The sequence below is a fragment of the Parasteatoda tepidariorum genome, chromosome 3 (genome assembly GCF_982258835.1).
Source record: "Parasteatoda tepidariorum strain Cologne lab strain chromosome 3, Ptep-v5.0, whole genome shotgun sequence".
Lineage (NCBI taxonomy): Eukaryota > Metazoa > Arthropoda > Arachnida > Araneae > Theridiidae > Parasteatoda > Parasteatoda tepidariorum.
In genome coordinates this window covers 75,606,131-75,622,283 of record NC_141757.1, presented here as the reverse complement: position 1 = coordinate 75,622,283, position 16,153 = coordinate 75,606,131, and the positions used below count along the sequence as shown (strand labels likewise).

The window sequence follows — 16,153 nt, the reverse complement described above, 5'->3', positions numbered from 1 at the left end:
CTATTTTGTATCGTTATTTAATTTTATAAGCCAAATAATTTCGAACGCAATTTTTTTTTTATTTCGTATCTTTAATTTTATAAACCAAATAATTTCGAAGGCAAAAATTAAAAATTCACAAAGAAAACTATATGGCAAATTTTGTATGATTCTATGCATTTGTTATATTTCGAATTTTATCAAAAAAGGAATGAAACGGGAGGGGGGGGAATGGGCTGCTTTCATTTTGTCAGGGTTTTGGGGCACTTGAGAATTTTAGAAATTGTTCATTGTGTCACCTTTTCTCTCAATAGAATTTTTCTCAAGTAGTAATTTTTTCTTTCAAAAATAAGCAGCAATTTCCAAATATTTAATCCCAAGGAATAATAAATATATCAAATAAAACTAAAAAACAGATTAAGACTTTTTTATTTGATCATAAATAGAAAACAAATGATTCATATAAATAATTGATAACATTTTAATATATGATTGTAACAAAGCTTCATATTTTTAATTAACATAATAATTTAAATGATAATTAAAAATAAAACACAAATAAATATTAAGCATCTGAATGATGGAGATTACTCATTTAAAAAATGCACAAAGGGTGTATGTCACAGATGTTTTTTTTTAATTTCTATATTCCAAATTTCAAGTTGATATAAAGTTGTCGATGTATATTTACGTTTTCCAGAATAGTCCTAAAAATTCACCTTCAAGAATGTAAAACTTAAATCTTCTAAAAAAAAAATTTGCATTTATTTATTTATTTTTTTTTCAATTTCTAATTCGAAGGCATTATATATGTGTATGAACGTGTATGTATGTATATATATATGAAAGGGTGGCAATCGTGAGAGCAGAACAAACAGGCACAGAATTTTAAAAAGAGCACATTTATTTTGTTTAATCATTATGTGATGATGAGAAGAGAGAAAGAGACACAAACTTGTCGTCTCCTTTAATAAAAGTTTGGGAAATTCTTGCAAAAAGTCGGTAAAATGTCCCGTTTTAGGGAATAAGGGAAAACTTAGTAATTGTAATCGGTTTATAAAATAAGTTGCGCGATTCCCACAAAGAGCAAAATCTCTTACTTTTAATTAATGCATACTTGAACCAAAAATAGATTAAATGACAGGATGAGAATTTAAAAGTGTGAGAAAGTATTTCGTTTTAAATAAAAAAATTAAGAAAAGGATTTACAGAAAAGGAATAACATAAAAAGATTAATTGAAGCTTTTTACGTTACACACACATATATATATATATACATACATGAATAATAAATAAAACTTATTTTTTCTTAATTTTCTTTGTCAATCTCCCTTTTCTTTGTCTCTTTATTGTGTTATATATATATAATCAGTAGATTGTCGATATTTTTCGATTTGACTAAAAAAAAATTCAGTAAATATGTGATCATAGTAACACATTTTTATCAACTTGAAATTTTAAAAAGTTTTTTGAAATACACACTAATGCACAATCAAAAAGACATGAATGAGTTAGTAAAAACTAACCCATTTTAAAATAAATAAGAGATCATTAGTCATTAAAACATCTCATACATAAAAATAATTGCAGCTTATTATACTTTGCAGTTGATAAAAAAATACATTTAAATACAGCACATAAGAAAGGAAATTGAAGTTTTATGGGTTGTTACACTATTCCATAGATAACAACTGTAGGTTATAATTTTTAACTCCTCATATTGCGTCACACTTTAATAAGAAAATTAATATAAATTAAACAAATACAACATACAAAAAAAACTAAACAAATACATAAAGGTTATTTTATAGATTTTGGAAAAATTACTAATCAGTGTGCTATATATCAACAAAAAAATCTTGATATGCTTTATTTCCTTCAAAAATAATACTTTAAAATCAGAAAATGTACAAAAAACTTTGGACGATTGCATGGGGGATTACATAAGAAGTGTTTTCTTGAAATCATTTGAAATTTTAATGTTTTCTTTTTAAATGCGATAGGTTTAAACATATAAGTACTCTACATAGGAGTAGATTTGTAAGGTTCTTTCAAGATTGTTTTTGATAACCTGATATTTCCCGAGTAAAACGAAAATGGGAACAAATCTCTTTCACTGTGAAGTTTAGGGACTTACCAGAGACCAAAAGTAATATTTTAAAAACCTGGCATAGCTGTTTTAGTTTACGGGAACAAATTCTTTAACAACAATGACTGGTAAATCATACAAGATTTATCATCATCAGACCAAAATCATATATTAAAAACACAGCAAAGAAGTTCTGTTTATGGTGCAGCAATTTCACATGATTAGTTTTTAAGACACACACACTTCAAAAACATATTTAACAAGTCTCTTATAAAAAAATGAATTCAGAGTTATCCAAACTTAAGAATTATGCGACAACAGCTTAAATTGAAACTATGACTGAAATTGTAACTATACAAAGTATAACAGTTTAAATAAATTATGCATTAAAAATCAAAGTAAATCAAAAATATAATGTCATATCCTAAACATAAAATTGCACAAGTGTAGAGAAAAAATAATTTCTTTTAAATAAATTGAAGAAAAAAAATTTTACAAATTTTTGCACTTATCTAAAAACCAAGTTTTTCTAACTTTTAACAAGCGCACTTAAGTGAGATATAGATGAATAGGAGTTTTGTAATTTTACTCCTGACAGTACTTCCGAAATTGATTCTCTTGTTCATCCCCATTTCCCTTTGATCTACTTCAGTGTGTGAAGTTAATATCACTATAAATTCATATCTGTGGTGCATTCTAAACAGATTTGCTCTGATGAAAATGAAATATCTATGAAACTAATTTTTTTCTAGTTCTAAATTTTAATCATATTTATTACTTCTATATTACTTTTTTCACTTCAATATTGTACACGTCAATTGTTCAGTAAGAATATAGGCAATTTTGTTAACTTTATTTTGACACCTTTGGCAAGAATACATTATTGGTTTGATTTATGTCTAAATTAATTTTAATGCTTAAATACATTTTAATTATTTACCAAAAGCAAATTAAGCAAATACAGCAAAAGCAAATTAAGAGTTCAAAACCCAGACAAACAATTTTTAATATAACTTGATTAAAAATAAATTAATTAACAAAATATAATAAATAAGAGCAGATTTTAACTAATAAATTCAATTGGTTTCAAAGTGACTACCTTTTACAGCAATGCAAGAGCACAAATGCTTATTGAAATTTTCAGTAATAGGGATCAAGAGAGTGCCGATAGAGATTTCTTTTCACTTATGAGAAACTCTTTACTGTTCAACAAGCTAATAACCCCACAAATGATAGAATCGGTTGGTACGGCGCTGGGCCCATGTCCGAGAGCTCGTTGGCTCGAACCCCACTGGCCGAAGACACCCCGTGTAGTAAATGGTGACTAATGCACATTAAATCTGTCAAGTAGCAAAGTCCTCCATATTCCCATAACAAATCAATACCTCTGGGGGTACTGGATTGGAGATTGATAGATCTCTGCTTCAGGTCTAAATGACGATCTGTGGATAAATGAATGTTTTCGCCCTATAAATGGGTGTGACGTATGGCGCCACTGGAAAACAAGAACAGTCGCACCCCTCTGCCTAAACAGATAGATAAGTATCAAAATGACATTTTGATACTTATCTACCTTAATTCTGTTTTTAAATGTTATTTTTAAAGGGTTTTATTTTCAACTTAAACTGATTGAAAAGAACTATTTGATTGTTGAAAATCAAAAACAAAAAAAAGTTCTCTAACACATGCATGGAAAACCTTATATGGTTCACAACACAGCAGATAGTACATTGATTATATGTATAAACTGCATATACCAAAAGCTGAATTTATTCCGTAGGGGGACCAAAGCATTACACTTGTTCTAGTATATGTGGTCCAAAGTACAAGACTTTCCCCTACATTAGCAACTGGTTCAAACACATTAGCGATTTGTTTTTCACCAGCATTGCATTCTGACTTTTGTAATAATGGGGCAAATATTTCTGATACAATATTTCTGAGTCCTACCAAATAAATAATATAAAATAGCATCTGACACGATATCTATTGACTGCACCCAATAAATTACAAATAGATGATTTGTATAGTTCCATTAGATAGAAAACTGACAACTAGCAAAATAACTTTACAAAGAATGTAACTGTACGATAACAAACATTAATATAAACATTTTTACACGTAAAAGTCACTTCTTAACTGTGCATTCAAACATGTCAGTTCTAAACGTTAAAAAAATATTTATCAAACGTTATGCCTATTACTATTAAAAATATACTGGATTTATAAAAATATATTTGGAACTAACTTGTTAGATACAAACAGCATATCTGAGGGATATGTCATGAAATATCGATTTTTTTTAAAGGTCCTAGTAATAATAATTTAAAAAGTATTCTCAAGATACATTGTGAATACCTTCTGTTAGGATAGTATTCAAATATGTGATATTTATCGACACTATTGTATTTGGTAAAAACCAAATACAATAGTGCTGTGAGTATCATTAGAAATGATAATTACTTAACCTGACAATACCGTGATATTTATAGACGCAATAATATCAGAAATATTATCGTTAACAATTATCTAATATGATATTGTGAATTTCGACAAATCTCATTTGGATAACAAAGATAGTAACCAATGTAAAAAAAAATAATATGTTAATAAAATGGAAAAATATCCCTATAAATAGTGGAATATCTATATTTTTTGACAATAAATCCAGATTTCAATATTGCCCAGTACTGAAAAGACAGATAAACGTTATTTAATGTTTCTTAACCCTTTCGCGAGGGGAAGCGCGCTTACCGCTGAGGCCGGCAGTCTCTCTCGCATGTGTCTCTCCAGGGCCGGAGGGTTTTTTGCTGTTAAGCCTAATTCCATGAAATTACCGAAATATCAACGCGTTGTTTAATATTATTCTGTAGAATATTTAAATGACATATGCTTCATATATATTTCTCTGGATACTTTATTCACTTAAGTTATTTCTTGTTTAAATATATATTTTACACATTTTATTTTCATTATGTACTTATCATTTAATAACATTTAACATTACATATCTGAAAACTAAATATATGACTTAAAGTTCTTTCTTCGTAGGAAAAATTTTAAAACAGGGATCTACAAGATCTAACTATCCACTAAAAACTAAACCGAAAATCGAAAGTAGCGAAAAAAAAAACCTCCCCTGCTTACTGTAAACAAATACCACATGTGAATTTAAAGAGCCGTCATAAAACATTCCTTCCCCCTAAAAACCACGTGAATGTACTCTCATCTTGAGTAGAAGATCAAATCTACATTGTATCTGAAACCATATGGACATACAATGCCATCTTTTGGAAGAAATTTTATTTTTTAAAATGTTCCAAAACGCTGGCAGAAATGAGTGACGGCCGGGGGTGAACGAGAAAACGCTCCGGCACACAGGTGTGTCAGCCGGGAAGTGAGTGCGTTTCTTACTGGCACATATATGTGACAGTCGGCGCGAAAGGGTTAATGGAGAGTAAGATTATATTATTAATATTATAATTATATAAGGTTGCCAATAATGTAATCATCTATAACAATAAATATTGAACTAATTAGTGATGTGAGTATTATCAATAATGATAATGTCACAAGTATTATTAATAACAACAACTATTACATATTACAGTTGGCAAATCCTATTTGAGTAACAGTAACATTGACCAATGTGAAAAGTAAATTAGTTTAAATAGAAAAAATAACATGATAAATCATAGAACACTGAGATTTCATGGTGATGTGACGTAATTTAAATCTTCTTATATTCTAATATTATTTCTTGCATACTATTTAAGTTATCATTTGTACTAATGCTTTCAAATAATATTTCTACATTTGAATATAAACAACTGTAAAATGAAACCCAAAAGAAAGAAAATTAAGAACAATTATTTTTTTCCATTTCAAACTTCTTGATGGAAAAATAATATGAAATCACTTAAATAAAAAGTTGTCACACATTAAGTAGCAAAATAAATATCATTTAAAAATTTATAAACCAGAATTAAATTCATTATTAAATATGACACATTTGTAAAAAAAGTACTGTACTTTTTATGAATATTATAAAACATTTTAATGCTAATAAGCACTGAAACTGTATGTTTTATTAACAGGTATGTGTGTTATTGGATTAAAAAAATATAAAATAAAAATCAAGATACTGAAGTTTGTAGAAACAATTAATAGTAACAAACACCATACACTTTAGAAAAATACTTTAACAATAAATAGAAAAATATTTAGGACATAACTCCTTAAAATGTTTGTCAATATATAACAATTCAAAAAAAATATGTCAAGTCACAAAGCACAATCAATCAATGAATCACTCATTTTTTATACAGCTATTTATTTGGATTTATTTCCTCATAATATGTGTTACTTTTAACTGTTTCTCTAATAAATGTAGAATACTGTATTATAAAATATTATTTTACTAATCTAAAAATTTTTTTTTGCATTAATACATAATGAAATCAGCACGATTGATAATTCCGATTAATTAGAATTTTTAGTGTTTTTATAAGGAAATATATTTAAATTCAACTTAAAAAAAAGAACATTTTAATTTCCTAAACTTATTTCAGTTTAAATTATCACTCACATAATTTCCCAACTATAAAAAATTAAGTTTTAAAAAAGTTTATTTTTTCCTGTAAAGTTCAATGAAGAATATTTTACTAAGTGGTAATTAAAAAATTAAATTTTTAAAAAAATATTAAGCAGAATTTTAATATATAGAATTCTAATACTTAATTTGAATTTTATTTTTACCCTATTTGATTGAATTTGATTCTACTTTGATCTATTTGATTCTTGAATTGAATTTAAACTGATGATTACCTAATTTAATTGAGATCACTGTTTTAATCTCTCAGCTCCTAAAAATATTTAGAAAAAAAAAATTTTTTTGAAGATGAAATAAATGGCATGAAGAAATTACTTAACCGTTCTTGCAAAATCTTGCTTAACTCAAGAATATTTGTTCAACATTTCAATTTTCTTCCACAAACAAGAACATGTAAACAAATATTGCATTGCAGATTTCATACTTTTTTTTTTCATATTTATCATACACGTTAGACATTTTATTATAAAATGTAGGGAACATTAGTAAACATTTACAAAAAACAACTTTGGCAAAAATATTTTGAGCAATTATTTGAGCAGGATATCATAAAACAATTTATTATATATAAGATTATTCTTAACTCTCCGGGCATTATTTCCTGCTTTTTCAAAACTTTAAGCAAAAACAGCACTACTTACAACATATAAAGAGAAAGTAGTATATAACAAAGTAAATCCTTCATAATTTTGCTAAGAGTCATAATACTTAGAATATTAAATCAATACTATGATTTAAGACACTACAAAATATATTCAAAACTGTTAGTTTTAATCCAGATTTATGTGTAAGTTGTAATCCAGATTAATTACAGAGCAATGTAATTGGATAATAAGCTTTAGCCTCTTCAGAATACATACAGTCAAATCTCGATCCATCCTTCCTGCATCGTTTGTGTTCTCGTATGTATCATCTTATTTAATGGTCCCATCACAAATGCTATTTTTAAAAAAGTAAATAAAACCCGGTTAGATCATTTTTATTTTAAACTTAGAAGATTTCTTGAATCAGTCGTTCAGAAATTTTACTGACATTTAAAACAAAAATTCAAGAAAAAAATAACTCCCAATACTAAGGATGAAGAAGAAAACTCCTTAAACATCTCATTTGTTGTTTACGCATCAAATTATAATAATGTTGAAATTTATAGCCCATACTAGAAATGGTTGCAGAAGTTGAAGTGCACAGTGATGCTATGAAAATGGGGAAATGGTGCCACAACTAGTGTTAATATCTGCAGAACTTTCTGCAATCACAGGAACTTACAGAAAATGATCAGCAATCCATTGCAAAAAGTCGAAAATTTATTGCTTGTGTAGAGGAAAGAGAAAGAAAAAAAAAAGAGTTCAAACCAATATTTTTAAATATTCATATTTTTTTGCACCTTAAGTACATAATTTTTCATCACTCTTTTGCATTTAATGTAAGTACAGATTTTTAACAATTAAAGTTCTTTAAACTTATCAAACATTTATTACTTTTTAGGTCTATTACTTCTTTATTACTTTTCATACTTTCTTAAGTAATTATTATTTTAATTTGACCCGTATTCATCATTTTTCCATACCCATTATGAATAATGAATAGTTCAATGAGAAAGGATCGATCGAGGTTCTACTGTAATAGAATAAACAAATACCTGCTTAAGATCATTAAATGCTCATCCAAAATCATAACTATCATACATCTCGAATATTTTTCCGAGACATAAGTTTGTCTTTCTTTATTTCAATCACTGATAATCATGCACAGAGAATAGATTTCCATGTCCACCCAAACATGAGTTTGAAGATTGATATTGGAATTTGGAAATTAATACATTAAAATGTTAATTAACACAAGCAGTTTAGCACAACATTCATTATAAATATAAAAATAAGTATCATTACAATGACAAAAGCAACAAGCATTAAATAACAAGAGTATAATATATATCATTTAAAGCATATCATTATCCTCCATTTCACTTTATAAATAGGCATAATTTAGGAAGAAGAAACCCATGAATAAAAGAAGAAAAAAAATAAAGTGATAGAAGAGATTCTGCATAGTACTTATAAAATAATATAAAATTTAAAAATGATAAACATTATTATGAAATAAATTGTATATAAAATATTCATATGAAATAAGACAATTTAATAGCATTTTAAACATTTAAAAAAATATACTTCTCTACAAGAAACACCAATATAACAAATCTATTATCAATACACGACTTGGCTTATCCCCAAATAAACTGGATAATAATCATTAAAATCTGATCAAATCCAAAAACAGTCTAATATAATATCAAAGATAACAATTAATTTGGCATAATTACTTGCAGATATAACTTCTGCTAAACAATCAACTTGAATACATCAACAGCATCCTGAATTCCATAACTTGAGGCATAAATTAACAGATTAGTAAGACTCATGAAATTCTATTACTTCAATGTTGAGAGAATACTTTATAGAAATTACTTCAAACAGGTAATATTTGGTTTACTTCAGCAACAACACTAATAGTATTTTGTTCAAAGTCAGAGACAACAGATGGAGGCACTTCTTTTATTCCGTGTTTCTTGAGAAGAGACCTTAGAGTTTCAACTTCCTGTTCCAAAGCATTTGAATAGAGACGGCATTTTGTAAGTTCTTGTTCAACACCTTCTTTTAATTGTCTTTCTTTGGAAAGTTTATGGTCAGATTCTATTTTAACAGACATTATTATACCTAAATACAAAGAAAAGTTTCCATAAATACTTATTTAATTAAAAACTTCGAAGAATTTACAAATTCAAATTAATTAATAGTTTGGTGCATTTAAAGAAAGTAGCTTTAAATTTATGTATGAGTAAATTAGAAAAATTATGGGTCAACTTTGCAACAGTATATTGATGAAATTAAACCTAGAAAAAATTCAATATGTCTAAAAAAAATTTTACAATAATTTTGTGAAGAAAAAACAGAAGACCTCTGATAAAATTCTTAGTTAGATTACAATTTTTTTCTTGCATCTGATCACATTTTGAGAAAAATACAAAGTTAAATGCCACAAAGAAAGAATAAAACATAAAAATAAAGAAAATCAAGAACAATGTAAGGCAAAATTAATGGTCCAAACTAGCCATGGGGCAACTAAATATAACAAATGGTGATTAAAAAATTGCCTGCTAGTTGACATCAGCTATTTTTTGTTGAAAAGGCATTCGATGTGCTTGTTGTTAGAATTTTTTTTTTTTAAAAATGTAGAATAATTGTGAATATTTTAAAATATATTGAAAATTACTTGACTTTTAAAAACATAATCCTTTGCAAATGAACAACACATTTTATTACCCATTAATAAAAATTGTTCACCTTTAACCCACCCCTTTTTTTAAAAAAAATAGCCCTGGTATGCTTAAATAAACAAAGAAAATTAAAATTGGAAGCATATTTTGTTCATTATCAACAATTATAATATTTACAAATAACTTACTATATGAACAGATAAAAATAAAAAATGGAAATGTAGTAATGCATGAACATAGTAGTAATGCATGAACATCTATAACTACTTGAATACTTTTCTTTATTATATCTTCTTTGAAAAGAAAAAGAAAACTTCTTTAATCAGATAAATATCGTTTTTATATCTTTAACATAAGCCTTAGAAACAAATTGATTAAAAAGATGTTAAAATTAAGAAAAAGTAGAAGAAAGATTTAAAATATTTTGTTTAAATAAAAATCAAATGAGTATACATATAATTAATTAAAAAATTTTACCATTCAAAATTCGAACAATTCTCCAAAGACGAAGAACAATTATCAAAGTAACTCCAGTTTGATTCCAAAACGTAAGGTCAAGACCAAATGATAGGAACACCATGCATGCATCAAAAATTTCAAGTTTATGACGAAAAAACTCCAGACCAAAAGCATACACTTTAATTAAAATTTCAATGATGAAGATACTTAATATGGTAATACTCATGTAATGTAAAGCCTATAATAAAAGAAATAATGTTAATTTAAAATATAATTAATGCATGATATCCATTAACTATTAGAATTAATGCATCAAATCTATCAGTAACTATAATGATTATTTTATTTGCTGTTACAATTTTTTTTAACTTGTTTTAGTTTTTTTAAAGCTAAAACAATATTTATATATTTTAAAAGAAAATAAAACTTATAATAATAAATTAATAATAATTTTTTTTTACTTCACCTATTTTTAAGATTTCCCCTTAATTTTTTTGTTTTTAAGTCTTGGTTGACATGATTTAAGTCTTGAACTGCATGATCTTTAGTTACAGGAGTTTTATTTTTAATGTATGTTTAATAGCTAAATAATCTTAAAATTATCTATCATTTCAAAAGAAACAGTGCTGTAAATAACACCTGTGCAACTCCCGTGAAGCGAGAAGGCGCACAAGGATTGTGGGTCATGATCCAGTAATGATACACTTAGGGTAGCACAACCAGCAGCCCACCAGCTTTTGATGTGCAGTCCACGGTAGCACTTCAAAAGCTGGTTATATATATATGTTACTTTTCTTTGGAAATGGAATTTAAGAATGTGGGCTTTCAAACTGTTTACTGTTTTTGAACTTGGTTTCAAATTTTTTTTCACTTAAAAAATGCTTAAAAAACTGTTATAAGACTTAAGATTCATTTCATAAAATCTCTTATAACTCACTAATAATATTCAGAAAAGAATCAAAATTGAATGTATCTTTATTTTGGGCAATAATGCGTTTTGTTTTATTTTAAATCATTTTAGACCCCATTCAATTAAAGCGGGGGTGCCATCCCCACTGCAGAGGATCAAAATTGTGATGGCATGTCTTCGGTTCATCCTCAGGAATGTTTCCCAGACCGTTGCCAATAGCCCATTGTGCAGCTCTAGTGCGACGTAAATGAACTACAACAAGACCCCATTCAATTTCTTTAATTAAAATATTCAATTTGTATTTATGTTGTTTAATAAAATATTTATCAATTTTTTATTTTTGACTTTCATTGAAGAAAATTAGAGTAAATTTGTTTTAAAATACACTTTAGTCTTACGTGATGTGATAAAAAACCATCACTTTTTCGCTTCTTTATATTTTTTTTTCTCGATAAATCTATTTTTTGATAAAAAGGAAATATATTCATTTTGATAAGTATCAGTTCGGTTTTCTTCAGTTTTAAATGAATTTTAATATTTAAAAGAATTTAATTTTATGCAAATATATTAAGTTGACTATTAAAAAAGAAAATTAATTCAATGAACTAAGATAATAAAAAAGAATTATAATTTTTTATAAGAATTTAATTTTATGTAAATATATTATTAAATTGACTGATGAAAAGAATTGTATCTGAAACACTGATGTTTACATAAAAATTATTATAATTACTGTCAACATATCTACATACTGGGGCAATCAACCCTTCATTGAAAAAGATTGTGCTTCACTACTTCACAAATTACAATTAAAATATTTTTCCTTTCATAAGACATTAATTCACTTCACAAATAAAAATAACTATTAACTAGACATTAAATATAATTATTGTAAAAGAAAGAGTTATTCCCTTGCATTATTAAAATAAATATATTATTTCAATGTGGTAAGTCGGTAAGTGTATTTAATGTTCCAATTCAGTACTTTTTTTTAAAAAAATTCCGCCCTTCGCAACTATTAATTCCTTATAATTTAATATTAAAATAATTTAAATTAAAATACATAATTTCTAGTGATTAAAAATACCCAAATATTTCTTAATAGTATTCATGTCCAGATTATTATTTTAAAAAATCTGTTTTATTAAGTCTAAGATAGGGGACATTTATATATCTTGCAGATGGGGGGGGGTGAACCTAAGTCTATGTACGCCACTTAAAAGAATATAATAAGAATAGTGCTCAACAGCATATAATTATTAGCATATGTTCAGCACAATGATGCAACAATGATTGACCTTAAGCACATAAATAACTTAATCTGAAACCTTAATAACAATATGAAGTGCTGAAATCTATAAACAAGCTGCGTTAAGGAAGAAGCATATTCTTGAAGAAACAAACTTGTTAAGAAATATTACTACTTACATGTGGAATATTGCTGTGTAATTCATCATGCCTTCCCTCTAATATCAATTCAGTAATGACGATTAAACTGTCAAGTAAAACTAACGCAATGATCCCTATCTAAAATACAAATATAAATATTAAGGCAACAAAATAATGACAACTTTCAAAAAACATTAGAATGAAACAATTTTATTTTAACATAAACTCTACTGCCTTGGCTGGAAAAGAACTAGGTTTCTATTTATGAAGATTGTTTCACATTAAAATATGAAATATAAAATATATTTAAAATGTAATAAGTTTGACTAAAAAAATAATCCCCGCCAAAAAGACTTCAAAAATATATTCTCTCCAAATATTAAAAAATATTCACTTATATTATTAAAATTTATCTCCTAAAACTATTTTACAGTTAAAAATTCTCCAAAGAAAATATTTAAAATATTAAAAACAGTATCCACTTCCCTACAAAATGCTTTCTTGAAGAAAATGCAATTGTATAATAGATAAATTATACATACATCCATTACATTTTTTAACATACATAGATACCTTTGGAACTAAAAGTAAAAAGAGTTCTTTCAATGAGTTTATATGTCTTTCCGTGTTTCTATAAGTCTTCTAAGGTAGGCAAGAATAATATCTCACGGTGATAGTGGCTAAAGTTAAATGCATTTTCCAATATCCTTTTATGGACCAAAGAATTTTTCTTTTATTGAAAAAAAATTATCTTTGGGCATAGATTTCTACATTTAGCACTACTTTTGATAAAATTCAAAGGATATATTTTAATATGGAAAATATATTAAATTTAGATCGCAAAATTTCTATATCAACATCTGTCTTTTCTTCCCAACTTCGATCGCCAAAGTATTTTAAGCTTGCAAAAAAAAATTTTTTTTTTTAAAAAGCAAGTTAAGATTTGCAAAGCTTGGCTATGAGTTACCCATTTCGGGTTAGTTCCTTTCAGAGATTATTTTTCAGTTTCTCACAACAATTATTTTGGCACAGATACCAATACAGAAATATTTCTTTAAAAATTTTCATGATAAACAGGTTTGACTGTGACAGAATTTTTGTGGCAGACCTATGGCAGAATTTTTTTGAACTATCGGCGACAAAACTCTATCACTAATATCTTTCTGCAATATACTTTTAATAATAACAAACATATATGTTAAAAATTTAAAATAACAAAAGCGCTGTGTTTACAGGGTAAAAAAAAACTAGATAGTTTTTTTTTAATACAGCATGTAATAATTTTTTATTCTAATATTATGGGTGATACTCCTGCATCTTGTGGGGGGGGGGGACACACAAATTATTTCCTTCTTTGCATTTTGTAAATAATCATCACATTAAAAAAAATAATTAAAAACCATGAAATCCGTAGTAGTAATTGCGGAAAAAAAGATTGACAACGAAATCAAGCGAATTGGGCTCTTCAATTGTGTGTTTAGTTTCGAGATTACGTTTTTGCAATAAATAATATAGCGTAAAAAGTATCAGATTTAAAAACTATCTAGAAATCAATAGCGATAACTGACGAAAATTCGATAGAATTATTACCTTAAATATTAAATACTGAAATGCACTATTCGAATTTTTCATATTATTTGAAATATATCTGGATATTTAAAATTAAGGTGAAAATCAATATTAATAACAGCTGAAAGTACAATAGAAACATTACACCGATTTATGATACAATTGTTATAAATTGAGCATGTCAAAAAGTGATTATTTAAATGCATGATTCAAATATTACATGTATATTTCCGTAGAAAAGAAAAGTAATTTTTCTTTCACTTTTCAAAAGAAAAATCTTTCTGAAAGAACTGTAACATTCTGCGACAATGTCGCCGTGCTGCTGAAATTCTCCCACGGGGCTGTTTAATAAGGGATTAAAGGTTTTTTTACTTTGATGAAAATGCAAAAACCAATAGAATTATACTAAAATAATAATTAGAATGATAATATAATAATATTGGAATAGTAAACAAAAAACACTGTTTTAGAAGAAAAAAATATATAACATTTCACCTGAAATTTATGCGATTCTAAGATGTGGCGGAGTTGTTCTCGGAATGTTAAATACGTTCGTAAAGATGGGTCTTCATCAGTATCTGACATGACAGAGCTAGTACCATCTTCTCTGAAATTCTCTTTTTCAGCAATTTTATTTAGATTATTCATACGCTCCATCCTAACTTGGCAAGAATTAACTTGATTTGATTAGAGGTATCTAGGAAAATAAAATTTAAACTTTTAATCAATATAATTCAAATATTTAAAAAAATTGTTTTAATACTGCACAAAATCTTAAAAGATTTTACGTTGAATTCAGAAATATGCTATAAGTTGATAGGGGCATGTAGATTATAATTGCATAGCTTTCTGTCTATATTTACTGGGGCCTGTCCAGGCCGAATTTACTACCGTTTAGCGGTAACTTCACAAATTTAACTTTAGGAAAAAAGGTAGTTTCACAAATTCAACTTTAGGAAAAACAATAGTTTCACAAAATACTTTTTCTTAAAATTTTATTTTTGTATCCCTTAAAGAAACGATAAATTCATATTTTTGTGTTGATTTTTTAATATAATTTTTCACAAATAGCGCATAAATTTTCACAAAACAGGTACCTTTCAGAAAAATCTAGACAGATCACTGATTTTTATAGTTGAACAACTTCCTGCCAAAATTGATTAAATTAATATTATAATTGAGTTCTTCTTATTGTATACACAATAGGCTACAAAAATTACATAGAATCTTCGTAAATATCATTCTTTAAGTAAAACAACTTAAAAACAAATTATATGCTTAAAATTTAAATAGAACTACTACAGTGGACCCTGTATAAAAACATCTATTATTACTTTTGTTTTAATGAAATTTAGATTAACTATGGTAAATTAAAGTGAGTTAAATATCTTTTGGCAGAATTTAATGCATTATTTTAATAATACGGATTGTAATTGAATTCACATAAGAAAGGCGCACCGATAATTCAAATTAAAATTTAGTTGTGGGAGTGATCTTTAGTAATTAACTTTTAAATTTCTTTCCTCAAAATTAAAATAGATTCTGAGTAACCTCAAGCAACATCCGGAGTTCCCCGAAATTCAGTTTATAAAAAAAATATTTTATAAAAATTAATCTTTACAGGCTTAGCCATTTATTACACAAAATAGCATTACACAAATTTCAGTCACAACATAAACAATGAAAACTGACATATAAAATGTGAGGAGGTGAAGGGAGGAAATGACTAAAGACATTCACGTGTTTTATATTTTATTTATTTATTTATTTTTATTCATTTGTTATTGTTTTCATACTATCAGTTTTCTGAGTTGTGCATTAATTTTGTTTAAAAAAAAAAAATTGAATGCCTCTGAAATTGGTTACTTG

General features: G+C 26.6%; 1 protein-coding gene across 5 annotated transcripts; it reads right to left on the bottom strand.

Annotated features, from left to right (window-relative positions):
• Positions 1–390: 390 nt before the first annotated feature.
• On the bottom strand, positions 391–16,121 carry LOC107448728 (voltage-gated hydrogen channel 1). Of its 5 annotated transcripts, XR_015432610.1 has the most exons (6): positions 15,836–15,970; positions 14,780–14,981; positions 12,755–12,853; positions 10,435–10,654; positions 9,004–9,397; positions 391–1,377 (listed from the first exon to the last, which is right to left on the bottom strand). XR_015432610.1 is itself a non-coding variant. In XM_016064030.4 (5 exons), exons 2-5 carry the CDS (start codon positions 14,939–14,941, stop codon positions 9,150–9,152), a joined length of 729 nt encoding a protein of 242 aa, XP_015919516.1. In that variant the 5' UTR covers positions 14,942–14,981; positions 15,977–16,121; the 3' UTR covers positions 391–9,149. The 5 variants fall into 5 exon arrangements, 4 of the variants coding, with proteins under 4 accessions (XP_015919516.1, XP_015919513.1, XP_015919512.1 ...); XM_016064030.4 differs by lacking the exon at positions 15,836–15,970 and adding an exon at positions 15,977–16,121 and having other exon boundaries at positions 391–9,397; XM_016064027.4 differs by having other exon boundaries at positions 391–9,397; positions 15,940–16,078.
• Positions 16,122–16,153: the final 32 nt, after the last annotated feature.